Source organism: Daphnia magna, linkage group LG1 (genome assembly GCF_020631705.1).
Source record: "Daphnia magna isolate NIES linkage group LG1, ASM2063170v1.1, whole genome shotgun sequence".
NCBI lineage: Eukaryota > Metazoa > Arthropoda > Branchiopoda > Diplostraca > Daphniidae > Daphnia > Daphnia magna.
The window spans coordinates 16,273,909-16,292,748 of NC_059182.1; the positions used below are offsets into that span (position 1 = coordinate 16,273,909).

Sequence of the window (18,840 nt, forward strand, 5' to 3'; positions counted from 1 at the left end):
ATGATCATTCAAGCGGCGCTTGTGTGCAAACAGAGAATGCTATAGACGTGTTCCATAGCGAATGTGAGGCTTCTGAAAGTTCTTGCAAACGGCGAGAGCAAGGAGAAAAAACTAAAAGAAAATGGGGAAGAGGATGGCATCACGCAAATGAGGATGCTGTGAACTAGGAGCTGGGTTTGTAAGAAAAATGCATAATGTCATGGAATTGGTTTGAATTTTGTGTTGTCTTTGTTAGAAGTTGGGCTTCTGCTTGAAAGTTTCCTTCCCGCCACACATAGTCTACTCTAGAACGACGTCATGCGGCCTACAATAACGATCAGATGCAAATTTGCGAAAGTATGAGGCCAAAAATAAGGTGCGGCACGACTGGCAATTGTAGAAAAAACGCAGGTAGCTATTTTAGCATCCGATACTATCGATCTAGCCGTCGCCCTTCCTTATGCTACATAAACGAAGGAGTGTCTTCAGGGACTTAAACCATTTATATTTATGTATAAAGGTGTGGCTTTTTAATGGCGCTGATTCTATTACTATATGGTTCATAGTCCTACAGCTTAGAATTAAAGTTAACTTGCACGCAGACTTTATTATAACAATAATTTAATACTAAAATCAGCATTCTACAATATAGTTTAGTATTATGTCGGATTTTGTAAATACTATAATACTAAACAAGAGCCAACAAAGATCATTGTCATTTTGTTATGTTCAGTTAATACAAAATCTATACTTAATCACATCCACCTGAGACAAAGCGCTTGGCTACACAATAAAGGAAAGTGACGTACTGTATGATTCGATCTTTATTCCAACAAAGTAACGCTCGTAAATTATTGCGCAACTGGGTTGTCGACGCGGTATCGAGGTGACATGCGATTTCAGAATAGTTGCACGTCACGCCAAATTTCTCACCTGAAACCAATTCTTTGTCTACGTCTAGTAGAAAATCGATGGTGCAGCCAACAAATAGCCTAGTCAAATACCATACAGAACGAGAAGGAGAACTTTGTAAGCAAAGGCCCCGACTAGCCCCTTTTTTCAGATCAGAAACTATTGTATTATTATTAAATTTTGTTTCACTTGAATTCAGAGAATATTGTTGAATAGGTATGACAGGTATTTTTATATTTTATCGTTTATTTAACCTCTCCACTCGTTATTATAATTACAACATGAAATGATGACGATGCACAGTCCAGACATATTGTCTTCTGCAGATGATGGTAATGATAAATGCACCAGTCGGATGTAGAGATCGTTAACAAAGAGTAAGACAGCGACGACAGAAACATCTGGGACCTCACATCCCAAACCGTATAGATGAGCGTAGACAAACTAAACGAAGTGATGCAATCCTCGAGAGTGTTCATTGTGTCTGCCGACTAGATAAACATCAGTGTCAAGCCAAACGTAGCGGTAGAAACCCTTGATGATCCTCGTTGCCTTTAATGATATCTATGTCGACAAAGGTGCCTCTACATAGATATACCTTGATAGGAGACCTGTTAGTCATTACACCGACATACCCCCCAGCTCCGTTCAATACACAGTACGTCGTTGAATTAAAAAATTTTGCGACAGCTATGCGCAGGTAATTTGGCCTTTTTCGTTGTATTTACTTTTATTAACGAGTAGAGTACTACTATGGGTGAAAATTAATTTTTAGTATAAAGAAGGTTGCAGGTACACAACTGCTGTTAGTTATATGGTGCATAAACCTATTGTTAATAATTCCATCTCCATGTGAAACCCGCTGTTAATTGTGCTGTCAACAGCGCATCTCTTGTTTTCAACCGTCTTAAAAGAAAGATAATAAATTTTTGCGTTGTATATCGTTTTACCCTGTGGCTGTGTCTAATGTAGGACCGGTGACGAGTTTCAAACTGGTTGGATGTCAAGCAGATGCAAGGAACGCTACGCAGGCGATACTAGATCTATGCAGATACTCCTATGACACTGCGTATATTCTTTCAATAGTACTGAGTAATTGGCAGTGGTAAGCCTATTAGTTTTCTTGCAGATTATTATTTAGAGTGGGCTATATTTAATTTGGTGTCGTGAACCACCCTGTCAGTGCTCGCATGTATTTCAACCAGCAACAACCCAAAACATGTTTTGTTTATCATAAAGAGTCATACAGTAGAAACCTTTGGAGGCTGCGAAAAAAAAAAACACAAGGGATAAAGAAGAACTGAGGAGATAAAGACTTTCAACATTTTGCGGAAATGGTTGAAAAGCTTTTCGGATTACGAAGAGATCTAGCTACAAAGCCGCGATGGACTTGGTATACTTTGGACGTCCATCGCATTTTCAAATGGCACATGCTGTATTGTATATGCTGAAATTTAAACTGGATTTTCTGTTTACACTGTTAAACTTTCAAGGATTTGCCCGACAGACTTTGCACCCTGAATCATGAAGGATTCCTTCCAAGAAAGTGTACGCTGCTGTGAATGCTAACAGTAGTCTACCACATACAAAACTGACAGTGGCGACAGGAAAGCTTATGTAATTCTGTTGCTGAACAACTTATAGTTTGCGTTCTAGTGGTCACATGACTACATAAATATGACATTTCGCTATTTTTATTTTATAGTATTGACAGCGGCTAAAACCTCGGCAGGGAGATGGAATATAATCCTTTGACCGTGCGCTTGGTGACAGCCAGTTCAAGAGCCACATCACGAAGGCAACGGAAGTGCATGAAGTCTAAGCGAGAAGACAAAGTAATTACTTGTGGTTTCCTATTAGGGTACCCCCTCTTTTGAGATTCCATTTATGCGCAAAGCATTTCATGAATTCCGTTCCTTATACGCAGGATATTAATGTTGGACGACTCTCTTGCTTTCCAAAAGTACATCACTTGTTGTACATGTCTTGATTAGTTAATTATAGTAAATTATTGCAGCGCCATTCTTTTTCACTGGATGAACTGCCATGTCAACAAACTCACTGATTTCCTTGAATGATTCGCTTCCAGACGATAAGATGTTTCGACGTTAATTATATTTTTCTCTCGTTATTTATATACAACGTCAACATTCATACAAGGAGCTTACTTGTGAATTTTCCGAGACAGCAATATCTTAATTAAATATTACAATATCGCGGTTTATTGCAGACAAACGTCCTAACCATGTCGCCTCTAATTTTTTTTTTTAAAACAATTTGCCTATAGAAAATAATATCAGTTACTCTAGATAAACTCCAACCCTGATAAATTCATTTTCAAGTGTGAAATCCCTGCACCTATTGTCTATCAAAACACGTAAGGATTGCGATATATAAAGCATTGATCTAAATCCTTCGAGAACAGCAGAAAGTGATTTCATGGAACTGTAGATCAAAAGACTTGACGAGGTGATCGATACACGCGTGTCCCGGATAGAGAGGCAGCCGTTCTCATCAGTGAATTAGACGTGCAACAACGAACCGTTTGATTACAAGGTCTAGTAAATAGATAAGTAGAACCAGGTGGTGGGAAGATAGCAAAATAAAAAAGGGGGCAAATGATGCCTTATATACTTGCTGCGAAACCAAACCAAAAAATATACGGGGAAGGCGGATCGATATCTAGGCATAGGTGTGGTTAATATTCTTCCTCCCTTTATACATATACTCATTCTTGTTTTCATAGTTGGCCATATAGCCGAAAGCTCCCGTATAACGATGCTTCAGACCCTTTGACGGAAATCCGACTGTCCTGTGGATGGTTTTCAAATTGCAGACAAAACCTCCATCGGGAGATGTAAAGGCTTAAGACGATGCAATCAAGTCTGGCCAAATCGAAGTGATTTCAACCATTGATGGTATATAGTCTACGCTGATAATATTGACAGTATCGACGCAACTTTCTTTCTTTGTTTCAAATAAACCGATTGACTTTTCCACCGTTTGTCAAAAGTAAGAGAGGCAGACAGCCAGAACGAATATGTCCCGAGAATCAGCCGACTCGCTTGTGTTTAGCTTTTCTTACGGTTGTCCAACATCCGAAAATGTCTGTCGTCCAATTTATATCAAACAGGTTTAGGTTTCTGTCATCGCAGGGGATGTTAAGCCTCTTTTTACAATAATCCCGTAAAACCACAGTATACAGAAAATCGTGGAGAAAAGGGTGTGTGCAACTAAAAATGACTTCTTTTTCTTGATGAAACAATCATTCATGTAAGTTAGTTGGCACCAGCAGTTCCAATGTGTCCCCTTGGCACACGCTGGTCAGTCGCATCCAAACGGGACCCCATTCCCCCATGGTGAGAATGAAGACGAATCGCTGTTGCTGTAACGATTGCATGAGATGACCTTTATCACGCACGCTGCTACTATAGATCACGTCGCCGTCGAGCACTAGTTTTATTCGAGCACTCGCACATTATTCACGTGTGCAGTTACAATGAAATTTTATTTTATTTTTAAGAATTAAATGATTATCTATACATTTATTCCTCTTTAAGTGTAGAATACTTTCATATAGAGTCCGTGACAATGTTTCCCGAATGCTAGTCTTTGTATAATTTGATAGACTGTGACCGTCTTTTTGTTTGTATCTGAAACGGATAACAAAGTGATCAACAATACAGCAGGCCGTCTGCTCTCCGCTAATCAGATTAATCTGTTTCGACCGTAAAGTGGAAGTTCTCCTTGGCAGCTTCATTGCCACTGAACACCTATTTGGCTTCAAGTCGCTATAGCCCTCTGCTGATCCGTTCCCATGACGACGCCAATGGTCGCCATGTATCTCCAACAACAGAACGCAATTGATCAATTTGACTTTCTCCTATATAGTCCTGTTGGGTATATAGCATGCCTAGTTACCCTGTCTGTATATCCAACAACGCTTCAACGCTATATACAAGTATATTTACAGGGAACTGACGTTGCTGTAGTTTCCTATCGTCCACAACTGAATCGTATAAAGCTTTTAGTAAACTGCCAGCATATGCACAACGAGCGTGCGTAGTGTGTTACAGTTCCAAGTCAAATGATCATTCCACGAAGTGATGTGCATCTAGCAGAGGAAGTATGGTATTACAGTTGGTCAAAGGAATTCAGCCAATTGAATGGGCGGGAACAAAACTAATGCCCTTGAACGCCGAGGCCCCAACCTTCACGAATAGCTGCAATAATCCATCAACGAAATGGTACGAACTATATTTCATCCAAAACATCATAGGTATAAAGAGTGTGTCAACATACGAAGCGAAAGAGTTCGCTTCCCTCTCCGCGTTTTGGTATGCACAAGAACCTGTGTACTGTGGGGCTGTTGGTTGGGTGGGGCAGGCGATTCGAAGGGTTCGGGAGGCGACTAAGAGTTGCCGTGCCTTCAGTCGAACGATCGACGCTCGCTAGTACGGTTGCTGCTACATTTCGTTCTTGCCGTTGAAGTAGGAAGGACCAAGTTCGGCGCTTATTATTCGTGTGACTTTGAACTACAGCGTGTGTCGTCTACAAGTGCTCCCAAAAATTAATCGTGATCCAAGAAGGTGATAGAGCTGCAGTCGATCAAACAGTTATTTTGGTGGGCCAATCATGTCATTGATCCTCGTATTTTTGTGAAGGCAAAAGAAAGGGAAAATCCATCGCGAGGTAAATTTATGTCTAGACAGCGAAATTCCATGGATGTGAATTGTCCGTCTTTAGGATGTAATGCGCGTTTTGAATGAGTCATGAACTCGTTTAGAAGGATGGCAGCAGGGACAATAGCGTGGTGCATATGGAATGGGTCTGTTGGCACTCCACGTCTACATGTTTGTCCTTTGTTTCCGGAATTTGTTCTGCGGTCTCATGCGCGTCACTCCTCCCGCGTCTCTATTTATACACGAACCGTTTTCTGAATTCCAAGTTTTCACTCTGAATAAACAGAAAAAACGGGGAACCACAAGGGGGAAGGGGGGAAGAGGAGCTTAAACCATTTGTATAGCAAAAAGCGGAAGAAACGGACGCTTTTTGTGTGTGTATACGTTTGTAAACCTCGGGATTCTGCTTTTACTGCGTTTTGGTCGAATATTATGTGAGCATCGGTCTATAAGTTTTCCGCAAAGGAAAGCGTCAGCACTTGAGGGAAAGAATAAAGAATTTCCGATTCTTTTTCTTTTGCTCTTTACGTAAGTAGTAGTTACTTAGAGTGAACGTCATCGAGTTTTTTTTTTTAGAAACCCCCCCTCCACCACAAAAAAAAATATATACAGCGCCCAACTCTGGATTCGTTGCTGAAAGGAAGGAGGAATGGGTGAGAGGTCGTGACAAGGGAAACATACTTCAACTGTCGGTGCCCTCCTTGGTGGAACGAATGGCGGGTACAACACTACTAGTCGATTGTGCGATTCCCTTGCCAGCAATCTCGTTCTGGAACATTCACTTCGTGTGTTTTCCTCGCCCTGTTCAGACGTTGTTCTATAGGAGGAGAACAAAATCAAACAAGCAACAGGGGAGAGGAAAAAAAATGTTTTAAAATCCTTTTAAAGGTCCCCTTTTGGTTTCCCCCTGTGACAAGGAAGTCCTTCTATAGTGAGGCGGACTACTCGTTTCGTCATTTTCCCGCCGTTCCGCAAGGTAGACCAGTGCTGACCGGAGTAAAAAAAAAAAAGTGGGTCGTTGTGTCAAACGATCCAATGAAAGGGATAATGAAAAAAATTGAAAAAAGACGATCCCTGGGAGTATAGGGGAAAAGTTCATAAGAGAAGGTGGGTCGTAGAGAGTTCCGAAGTGGCTCATCGACGTAGCCCTTTGGGATAGAAAGGAGCACGTTTTCTCGAAATTGCTTACCAACCTCTACGGCGTCTTTCTCCCTTCTTATCTCCGTTGATGTGTAAACCGTATCTTTTTGTTACTCATCTGTTCACCTCTGCTGGGTTCCAGTCGCGTTGCCCGTTTCCATATTCCTCTTTTGCTCGCTTTGAAGTGCAGTCATATCTCGCGTTGTGTCCAATCCAGGGGGTTTCAAAGGAACTCGTGAAACGACAGAAACAGAAGAGAAAACAGAAACTTCTCAAAGAGAAATGAATTCTTTATCCCCCTGGAAAACGTCACAAACAGAGAGATGATAATGATGGAGGGACCCTGCTGTTTTATTTTTCCTTCACCTTGTACCGTTTGACTATAGGAAAAGCTATTTTTAAAAAGAACTATTCGTTTACAAAGCACAACATTGGAAAACAGATTTTCATTTCCCAGAGATGGGCTGTGAAATTAAAAACAAAAGCAGAAATTCTAGGATTGCCTTTTACTGCGATGCACTGGACCATGTCGAAATTGATGATTCTCTTTTGATGAATCATCATGAATGTATCGACCGCCTACGATGATCAAGAGAAGCTGAACAAAGTGTTCCCCACTGGGCGGAACCCAGATGGGGACAACGCACAACATCTCGCCGTAAGGTTTTAAAGAAGAAGCAAAGCATAAAAGAAAGAAGAAGAGACTCGACGTGGCTACAGGCATACGTAACTCAGGGGAACCAAACGACTAGAACAGGCTCAGAAGAACCTTTTGCATAATTTTAGGAATCGAATCCCAAGTGCTGTGTATAGGAGATATAGCTTGTACAGACATGCCTGCTTCATCCAAGCGACCACCACCCCATCCTAACATATAGGCTTTATATACGTATACGTGTATACAGTGAAAATACTAAAAGAAAAAGATATACAAACAAATTTTAGCCGAAAACAAATTCCGATTCAAGAGGAACACTTTGTGTATGGGCAGTCATGCTCGTATAGAGCTATAGTCAGAATATAGAAACGCAGATGGGGGTTCGGGGGGAGTTCCGGGCCGATCGATGCACACACATATATGAAAAGTCTTCTTTTTATTTTCAAGGAAATATCGCTCTTATAGTTTCTTCATCACTTTCTCGCCATCTTGCTTTGTTCTTGATTTCTTTCTTTCCATCTCTTTTTTTTTTATTTTGAAGGGAGGGAGCCCTTCGTTATTCGCTTGGTTTAACTTCCTCGACATCTTACTTCCATTTCCGACTCAACGGCTGCCATTACCATTTAGGTCCACGCCATCCAGCCAGCGTTATACTTTTCTCTCACTTTTCTTCTCAATCCCAACTGCTTTTGCTGTGCCTTTGAACGCTACTGCTGAATTCAACGGCAGGCACGCCCCTCTATACCCCCCGCAAAATAAGGCTGGACATATTCCTCGATGGAGTGTTGATCCTTTCTTCTTTTGGAAACAATTTCGGTTAGTTTTTTTAAGTTTTGATGAATGTAAAAGCCGGAACGAAATATCTGGTACGTTAATAATTGAGTGTCTTAATCAAATTTGAAGTGTAGAGTTGACCTACTTGACTCGTTTCTTTGTGGAGTACGTCATTGTTTGACTGGAATTCTCTCGGTTGAGCGAAACGGAAGTCAACCACTGACGCAATCGATAGACGATCTCATTAGTCATGCAAGATACTCAACTCAGTAATTCGTCCCTCTCTATATGCACATTATGCTGCCTGACTCCGTATCAGATATAGAGCGCTGATCTTCCGGAGATTTCAACGGTCTGCCATTTCGTGATCCATTACAGTCACTGCGCAAATAGCAGAATAGCAATAGCGACGGATACATTAATGTTTGATTCTGATGGCATTATGCCGTGCCGGATGGCCAAGCTTCTAGCGACGCAGCACGAAATCCCAGTAATAAACGCACAAGATCGTAAACCGGCATATAAATAGTACTGAAAAGGAAGCCACCGTGAAAAGGCCGCCATATTGGGTCCTGTTCACCCGCCGAGAGTCACGTCAAGTCGACTTGTTCCCGATGTTATATCGTATCGGGATAAGAAAAACTCGCCCTCTGTCGGTCTACCTATATACGGTGGACAAAAGCCAAAACACAACACGCAGGCACAGCGGAACGGGTTTTTACAACCATAGATCTATATATGGATTATTTTTGGCGTCCCAGAGTTTTTGCATGTGGCGCAACATGCAGAAAAGGTTGCTTTTAAACGAACGCTTTATTATGCTAATACTTCGTGCTGCATATATTTTCAAGTTGTGTTGGTTTTATTTGATACCGTCTCTCGCTGCTTCGAGCTCGAAACGGCAAAGACGAGGAGCCATCATTTTCATCAAATTTGGATAAACTGCAAAACTGAATTTCTTTGTGTTTTGTTCAAATGTGTTTGTTGGCTGCTTTTACTGCGTTGCTGCGTCACGCAATTGACGAGTGATTCAAACCAGGCCCTATACCAACATTTTAGATGCAGTTTTTATTTATTTTGGTTAGTCCGTTCTTTTAGCGCAACGATCGTGGACGAGTCCCGCTTTGTTGATTGTTTACATTTCTGCTAAAAATTGTTGGCCCATTCGTGCACCAATTTATTCGTTTAAAACCAAATTTCACAGTAAATTGAGTTTCTTTTTCACGATGGCGATCGATTGAATCTCTCCTTGCTGAAAAAGAAGAAACGCGACTTGAAATCGATTGTCGATTACCTGTCGATTGCAACAAGAAAAACGAAAATCGTTTTCTTAAACCGTTCAAACGAGTAAATTGGCATTAATTGAACGTCTCATTCTATTGCGCAGCCGTTCGCACAGTTTGAATACATCTGCAGTAACGACTACCAATTCAAAAACGAATACGAATGGAGTTAGCAATTTGTATATAGGTGAACGATTGCGCCAGATGATGCCCAACACAATCTGCGCGTCTATCTCCTTTATATGATGATCGACATGTTGAACCATCTGTCGTCTCCTTACAACAAGCGACGTCGCAGAAATCGAAAAAAAAAAACAAAACAAACAAAAATCTTCAATCATTGTTGCTAAACAACTAAGATAAACTAGTACAGCTATAACTCGTGTTCGATATGGCTCATTACTGGCCAGAGTAATTCATATACGGTTACGTGGATATCTTCGTTACCACAACGTAATAAACACCGCAACATATAGAACTTGTTAGAGCATCCTAACGAGATTACCGTGTGATGTCACTGCTGTTATTAATCCTCCTTTTTTTGTGCTGGTAAAAGATCCACCATCAGACTGCATCCTCCCCAAAAAATGTATATATACAGGAATCAAGGGAATAATATAGAGCGTACTAAAGGATAACGAAAGAAATTTACTTTGGGACAGTCTGTCTACATAGCCGTTGAGGTCACGTGCACAGCTGGATTCTCCTTGTATATATATAGTGACGATGAACGTCTTTGTCTTCCGAATTGGATTGTTTATGCTTTTTGTAGTACAACATTCTCATTGTCCTCTACATTATCCGATACACACAGTGTCTCAGCATCTGCAAGAAGCTATTTTCAAACGGAGGCGTTTCGTTCTGACGTCATGAACCGACATCACCATCCACCATATCCGTCGGTTGCATCATTCCAAACAGCCGGATTGTTGACGTCTATCTGCTTCCTGTTTATCCTACCGCAGTTTTTCATGACCACAGGTACTGATGTTTGTGTGTGTATGTGTACGCTATGCTATCCGACATTTAAATAGATATATTGTTTTGATTATGTTCCCGCAAACAGTGAACGCTATCGATTGCTTCAAATGCGTCTCGGTCAATGGCGCAAATCCAGCCTGCGAAGATCCTTTCCACAATAACTTCACTAGCGATCTACTGGAATCGCCTTGTTTGGGCGGACGTAAAGGACGCAATGGCCTCTTTCCGGCCACGGCATGTCTAAAGCTCGCCGGTCGTTACGGTACTATTATCATAATAAATTACACGCATCATCAGATAACTGGACTTTTGCTTCCGCGTCCGCGCCCCTTTTTTTTTATCGGCGGCAGTCGCATCTTCTGTAGAGCCTAAGGCACGATAGATATAGGGTTTTTTTTTTTTTATCTTTATTTTTTTTTTTTAAAGAAAGGAGATTTTTCTGTTGAACGGTTGTATTGGGGAAAGTATTGGAGGTTCAATCTTTATGGATCAAAGCGAAAGAAAAGAAGAGTTCGTTCGTGTGTATATACCGTAACCTATATACTGACGGAGTATCGATTAACGTTTAGTGCTTGTGGTCCTCTGGAAAATGGGTATCGTTATATTTCTCTGTGAAAAAAAAAGCAAAACAAAACAAACATAATCAATAGAAAATAGCGCTCATGATAGATGTGGATGCGGTACATAGCTCAGTGTAATAATGTTCTATTTTCCCGTTTCATACGTTGGATTGTTTGCATTTTGGGAGGAGGGCGTTTTTTTTTATTGCGCGTGCCTCCCCCCCCAAAATATGACAATTATCTTTTCCTGTATACGACATAGTGTGCACAGAGCTAATAAGTAATGCCGCGTTCTATTTCCATCAAAAGAAAAAGTGTCTCTATTTTCGAATCATTATTTCTGATACGAGAAATGATACGTCTTATACACACCGCGTTGGATTTATGTGCGTAGCTATACAGCAAGTATATCCCAGTTAGAAATGTCAGAATTAATCAAGACGAAAGGGGGGGAAATCATCCTGCAAAATGAAAAGTACTCCACGAAAAAGAAAAAAAAACAGGCAATAAAAACATTTGGGTTCTCGTGAGTGTGTTAACCTATAAGGTGAGTCTTTAACAATATATTTTTTTTCAGGCTAACTTGAAATGGGTTTGGAACTCGTTAACTGGCTAATAAAGGCTGGGCTGTTTGCGTCATAATAAGAGCTATAGGATCTTTTTTTTTTTGTCCCCCATTTTCTGGTGGGATTCAATGTTTTGTTTTTTTCCCGTTAGATGTTTTATTTAGGCGCATCGTTTCGTATGCATGATATTGTGTGTCTTTGAGGGAAAAGGAGGATTAGAGACAAAAGGATAACAGCTGCGTTCGACCGTGTGGTGACACATCGATCCGTTGATTTGAAAAACAAAATCCTTGTGAACTACGATATACAGCATATCGATAAAAGAAAGAGATAAGATCGGTTTAAGTATGTATGCAAATGCTACTGCAATGAAATAGCCCCTGTTGGCCAAATGTTGACGACGCAATGATATTGAAACAAAGGCTCTTCTTTAACTTCTTCCTTTCGCTTTATTCCATTTCAATTTCAATTGCTGACTGTTTTAGCATTATTCATGCAATTTCGAAACTTTTAATCAGCTTCGATTGCTATAGCGAAGGGGTCATGCAGCCGTCTATGAATGTTTACTAATTAGCAGCGGTAGTTGGAATGGAAACGAAGGCCTAGTTGGCTAATATCAATCTAATTAAAAGGCGCTTTACAAAGGCGATTGTTAGACTCTATTCCTTATAGGCTATACTTAATGTCATTCCACTGACACAATTTTAAAATGTAACACGCTTATATAGAATTAAACTAGGAAAACTCAACATGTGACCAACCATGTTTGTTTAAAATTTAATCTATCGATACAGACATAAGCACTGCTGCGCACAAGTAAATAATAAATAATCAACAAAAGGGATGCTTGATTGAAGAGCTAAACATTAGGACGTCCAAACGGAACGCTTCGTTAGGGCTCTTTCGTTCATGCTGGACGGAGAAGGACGGAATTGCCGGAAACTCATATATGGGTTTGAACTCTTTGCCATTTGGGTCGGCACTTATCCGGAATAGACTAACAAACACATAAGGAAAGGAAGTAAAACAAAATAGGAAGATTAGGAGGATAGGTCGTTAGTAAAGCATTCAACAGATTGGCAACAGCCGTTGGATATCGGGAAAAACTTATTCAAAAGATATTATTTTGAACAAAAAAGGAGACATTAACATGGGAATATTAATCAGCGCGCTTTAACTATTCTTCTAGAAAATGAAAGCCTTGCAAGTTTTTAATTCTAGAAACTTTTTGGTGAACTGTTAAAAGTTGGGAACCATAGCAACAGTCATTTAGGCAATAGACCTATTACCTTATTATTCAAAAGCCAGGTCTCCCTTTAATCTTAAAAACTGGTGCAGATCAAAGAAAAGAACTTCTTTTGCCTTGGCTGTTTCGCACACACAATAGGTGACGTCAACTGCCAAGTTCTTATAGAAGAAAAAAATGGTTCAGGTAATTAAAATATGTAATTTTAAACTGTTATAGAAGATGATGTCCTTTTGATCGATGTGTTACAAAACATTTTTCAAAAGTGTGATCTTATAAATCGTAGTGTTCTAACATTCAGGACAGACAGTTATATGTAATATGGTGCGTATATCTAAGAGCCTTTGTTTTGTTTTATCGTCTTATTTATTGCTTTGTGTATATTATAAAGTATGGCTGTATATTTGCTGGATCTCGTGTAAACTGTTGCCCCGACAAAGAGGCAAGACGAAATGTCTAACTAATTGAACGTGCTCTTTTTTGTGTGGCCATCGATTTCACGACAACGCCAACCGGTTTCAGCCGATGGTAATAACGAAAAGATGGTGATTCGTACCTGCGCCCTGGATTCCGGTTCATTGACACTTGACACGGAACTGGTGCGAATGTCCCATTGTGGCAGTTTCGTTCTGGACGGAAGGTCAGCCACTGATATATCCATCAAGTCAACTCCTTCTTTCTCTTTCTGCTCCAAATCCCAAATCCAATATCGTAAAACTGTCCGAAAGAGCAGGTGCGTCTCCACAACATACGATCGCTCGCTCTCGATCGCGATAAATCCGACGTGTGTGCGTTCCATATACTTTGAGCTATCCATCTTTCAGCGAAGATCTTGCGTGAGCAACGGTGCACCCTCCTCCACCATCCGATCGAGAACTGAAATAAAATGAATTGCGTAACCCAAAGAACGAATAGCAGCTGTTGTCCATTCGTTTTTTGTTTCTTACAGGCATCAGAAGCGGTTCTGAAATTGGTATGGAACAACGTGTTCCAACCAGCATGCAATCAATCGATTTAAAACATATAGATTTGATTAGTCATTGATGTTTTCATCTGTTTTTTGTTTTATTGTGTTTCTTGTCTTGTTTCTTTGTCTCACATTGGTCAACAAACGACGTCCGTTCACGTGATAGACGATACGGGCGAAACGATTGTAGTTAGAGGATGCGCTCTGGACAGTGGCACGACGACGATCGATACAGAAATCATACGCATGTCTCACTGCGGAGGACTGTACTTTGATGACAGGTAATTCAAAGGAAAAATAAACTATTCAAAACCCCACACAATTACACCTGATTGCTATTCCTTAGAAAGAGATCCATCGCATGCATCACCATCAATCAGACACAGCAGTTCAGATTGCCTTCCATCGCTTGACACTCTATCGAATTTCCTATTTTGCATTTGTTGCAAGCGTTTTCGATTATGTTCAGAAGCACGTTGTACGGAATGCTCTGTTAATCACGTGTATCATTTTGAACGCAAGATGATCTTAATGCTTTATTGGGAAAGAACTGCTGTTGTATTCTGCCTGCGTCGTTCACTCTTTTTCTGTTTACCCAAAACTGTATATACAAGTGTTTGAGACTGTTGTCGAGCATCCAATATACAAACTCATAGACTATGTATATACAGTTACATGGCCCATCAACTTGTTTATGTGACAAAGAACAAAGACGGTACGCCCTAGTGCGCCCAATAGAAAACCAAGTTTTTACTATCCTCCTATATATACGTTGTCGGTTTGTTGTTTCAACTCAAAACAATCAACTGCGCATTTTGTTTTTCGTCGGATGAAAACGTTGAAGATCGTGCCCTTGGTGCTGGTACTCAAGCACTAAATATTGTGGGTCCCCCCCCCCCCAAAAAAAAAAGAAACAGTGTCAGCAGTGAGATATCCGAACGGTTAAGCCATTGAAATTCAAACGCGCAGTGCAAATGCTCGCTGAAGCGATTGATTGAGCCTGCCTTCACTCTGTCCGACAAAGGAGATTGCCAGCATGAGGCAACTGCATGGCTTGATGGATTACAGCGGCATCATCACTCTCACTCACGCCCCCTCTATAAATATATGTACCGCTCACGCACAGCACTCTTCGCACAGAAGCCAGTCATTCTATACACATTGCAATCTTTTTTTTTTATTTATTTTTTGTTTTGTATTCAATATGTAGCTCTCATACTCTTCATTTTCAACTTTTTTTTTTTTTTTTCGCCACTCTTTCACAATATTTTATATTTTTTCTGTCTACGTGCCTTTTGTGTTATGAAAATGTTCACATACGGCCGACGGATGGAGGGCTCTCAAAGCGAGTGAACCGGGAGAGCCCGCTTCATGTCTCCGTCTATTTTTCACGTTTGCTCAATGAAGAATATCATGAAGCATACATCAATACTATACAAACACCAACTGTATGTCTATTCATGTATTGCTATTGAGTTCACAAAACTATATATTTCATTCCTGTTTTGTTTGCTTTTTTCCTTTAACTTGGTTCAATTTAATTTGAAAGTTTTCCGTTTTACGTGAATCTCCGGCATATACCGGCTGGCTAGAATTTTCCCCTTTTTTTTTTTAACATAAGTAAATTAAACTCTCTTTATTACATTTACCCCAACATGTGCATTAAATCCTTTATATCTGTTATCTCGTTGTGTAATTGTTACAAATTTTTGGAGAATTATGTCTTTGCCTTTTTCGGCTGGTAGAGCTTCAATTGTCTTCCTTGCGGTCTCGTAGGTACGTTAACGGCTGCCTTCAGAGCTGCGATGACGGTGACGGGTGCAACAGGGCGCCAGCAGATCGTTCCAGCTGGCTGCGGACGGCTGCCGCATCGGCCACATTCTCTCTCATCTTTTCCTGCAGAATACGCTTTCATGTTTTACGATAATGTCTACATTTTTAGTTATTTCCTTGATGTTTTTCTTAGAGCTGATGTATAAGGTGAATTCAATCATACAAGCGTGATTTGTGTTTTCGGCGATTTTGGGCTGCCATTTTTCTTTTATGCGGGAAAAGTTCTAAACGTCTCTTAAACTTTTATTTCATTTTTTTTTGTGTCTGTTTTGCCCGACTTTTATTAGGTTTTCCTCCTTCGTCTATTCAAACTGAATGTATACATAGACTTCATACTGCGTTTGAATTCTGGAACTTAATTACGTCGTCGGTCCACTAACGGAATATTGCTATGTAGAATTATTTAAGAAATATATGACATAAGACATGTAGATGGCAGATTTATATACATGCATTCGACTTTTACTGCTGCCGGCGAAACTTGTTTGATGTTATCCATAAAAGGTCCTTCCACCTGATCATCGACCTACATTTTTATTTCTGTTTGTTCAATATTTCGTTTTTTTTTTTTTTCTATAAACTTTTGTTCATTTCTTTTCATGCATTTCGAAAGGTAAAAAAAAAAAGAAATCCTTCAGCCATTTGCGATACATTTCCAAATAAACTCACTGATGCACAAAATAAATGTACCTATTCATTTCTTGGCCTACCCCACAGTTCAATCGTCAATATCTTGATTGGTTGTTCATCGCTATTCGAACTTTGGCAAGGACTATCAAAGATAAATCAAATCAATTATTGAAGACTGGCTATATATATGCAACGGCAGGGGACACATTAATGTGTGTGCACATCAGCAGCAGCTTAAAGATGTTATATCCCAAGTCCATCTAAAATGGATAGACTATAGCCGCTGCGTGCAACAAGAAACGTCAGGGCCAAACAACAAATCGATAGGACTTAATTGTTCTTGGTCCAGCATTGAAAAAAAAAAAAATAAATAAAAATTCTTGTTTGTCAGGTCTCTATTTCTTTCTCTATATACTTGGTTGTTTTGATTGTCGTCAAGTTTTGGGTTTGTCTCTCCGACCCACATCAGCTGATCGAATCACCTTTCGTCCAACCGGCTCCCCCGAAGCGAACGAAACGATGGGACTGGCTGTTTGATCGAATCAAGCTCGCGCACCTGACCGTGTCTATAGACACACACAAGGCATTTATAGCCAAAGGGCTAAACACACACACACACAAAAAAAGGAGGCCAACTCAAGTGTGTGTAATAGTCGCTTGTCAAAAGCATATATATACGGCTTGGTATGAACGTATAGGATTTGGTTCTTGGACAAGGTTCAGTCAGTAATTGAATTTTGCCGGGCTCCGCTCAAAGATAAACATCGATGTTAATCAGTTTGAATTGAAAATGACGGACGTTGGGGCAGGAAGTGCCCTGCACATCTGATGATAAGACTCTGTTGGAGAGCATTCTCTTGACAACAGTCGCATTTAATGAAAAAGACGAATATCAGCCATCATCATCATCAGTATAGGCCAACAAAATTGACTTCCTTCCTGTGCATGGCCAAATGAAAATATGTATAAGGAATATACCACGGTCTAGTAGCTGATTAGTCGTAGATGACTTGGCTGATTACGTGCTCGTTCGAGTATAGAGAGTATAATTCATGGACCTTAAATACCCGACCATTAGCGAGAAGCGAAATTTATTCATCGGCATCCAATTATTACACGCCAACAGGCTATATAGCTTCTCTTCCGCTTGAATATCATTCATTATTCCACAATATGATGTAGCGGGTATGGGACGTATCGACCAGCCAAGACACTATCAACAGTCTTTGGCGAAGGGGATACGACCCGTTTTACTATAATGCCTTTTATCACGATTCACGCCATTTCCCGCATCTGCCACGCCATCTGACGAACGGGAATGATAACATTATCAAGATCTTTAGCGGGAAAACGTGCAATTGCGATAGCACATAGACCTAAGGCAAATATACATTTTCTTTTTCTTTTTCAAAAGGTTTCTCTCTTTTTTATTTCACCAACCAATAGGGTGCAACGGCGGATGAAACGGTGGGCGTGTGCACCTATGTCTGGTGACCCATAAATGATCGATCCATCGCAGCTCGTGACACAGGGACATCAAGCCACTCGGCTCTTTTCTCAGCGTCATTTTTTTTTGTTTTCTCCGACTCACTCTATTGTCCTCACTCACTTCCAAGGGGGGGGGGGGATGTTTACACACACACACTAGACAACCGAATATGTGTACACGGCTTCCTAAGCTCTGTATGCACATGACGTTTTGTAGATAATATGACGAAGCTTATCGCTCTTGTTTTGCTATACGACGGAGCTACAACCAACGAATCTGCGGTGTGTAAAAGAGCGGCCTGTGTGGGCGACGTTCGTGGACTTGGAAAAACAAACCAGTCGGAAAACGAACGGAATGAGAAAAAAAAAGGGGGGGGGGAGAAAGTCAACAAGTCTTTTCCTGATAAGTTTATATAGCCTATTACTTGATAGTGAAAAGTGAAGCGGGGGGGAGCAAAATAGAAAAGAAAGAAAACATAGAAATTGGTAATGATTTTGTTCGCTGTTTTACACGAAGTTTTTCCTTGTAGCCAAGAGTTTTATAGAATCTAAATGAAATGTTTCCTCATTTTCTTTTCATTGAAATGGGAAGGGAGAAGCGGAGTGGCTGTGAATAAATACTAACTAACACAATCAATGAGAGAGCAAGTAGCTGCATAGGGTTGGGAGGATGACGTCAGAATTCAATACACACACACACACAGAACGATGGACTTTTTTTTACAACGGAACAGGAAAAGAACGCCGACAAGAAAGATTTTCTTTTTTTCTGTTTTTACTCGGCCGATTATGTTGCGATGACGTCTTTTGGTTGCTTGGGAGACGAACACTGGAGGCGGTGACCCAACGGTTCAATTGCAAAAACCTTAACCATAACTCCACTGTTTTTCATTTTATTTAAATTTTTTGTTGCGCAATGAATAAGGAGGAGTTTCATTCGCTATGCAAATTCTCGGTAAAAAAAAACAAGTTAAAAAAAAAACTAGCATCGTCAACCGCATTTCTAAACTGCACACACTTTTTTGAGGTAAGCAGCATCATCCATTCATCCACTTGAAATGTCACATCGCATTTGCATGAACAAAAGAAATCGTGGAATTTGATCGTTTTTCTTTGGTTGGCATCACACGAGAATCATTTC

General features: G+C 40.3%; 1 protein-coding gene across 8 annotated transcripts; it reads left to right on the plus strand.

Moving 5' to 3' along the window:
* Window positions 1-5,301: 5,301 nt before the first annotated feature.
* LOC116935961 lies at window positions 5,302-16,148 on the plus strand. Of its 8 annotated transcripts, none has more exons than XM_032943180.2 (5): window positions 5,302-5,583; window positions 7,913-8,187; window positions 10,243-10,409; window positions 10,495-10,671; window positions 13,304-13,908. In XM_032943180.2, exons 3-5 carry the CDS (start codon window positions 10,298-10,300, stop codon window positions 13,669-13,671), a joined length of 657 nt encoding a protein of 218 aa, XP_032799071.2. In that variant the 5' UTR covers window positions 5,302-5,583; window positions 7,913-8,187; window positions 10,243-10,297; the 3' UTR covers window positions 13,672-13,908. The 8 variants fall into 8 exon arrangements, with proteins under 8 accessions (XP_032799071.2, XP_045034264.1, XP_032799081.2 ...); XM_045178329.1 differs by having other exon boundaries at window positions 5,302-5,480; XM_032943207.2 differs by lacking the exon at window positions 7,913-8,187 and adding an exon at window positions 15,525-16,148 and having other exon boundaries at window positions 5,307-5,583; window positions 13,304-13,421.
* Window positions 16,149-18,840: the final 2,692 nt, after the last annotated feature.

Excerpts from the sequence above, each read along its gene's own strand:
- LOC116935961 (XM_032943180.2), top strand. The coding sequence starts at position 10,298 with ATGAACCGACATCACCATCCACCATATCCGTCGGTTGCATCATTCCAA. Across the intron at positions 10,410-10,494 it reads GCAGTTTTTCATGACCACAG|TGAACGCTATCGATTGCTTC; the intron begins GTACTGATGTTT and ends TCCCGCAAACAG. Across the intron at positions 10,672-13,303 it reads AAAGCTCGCCGGTCGTTACG|CCGATGGTAATAACGAAAAG; the intron begins GTACTATTATCA and ends AACCGGTTTCAG.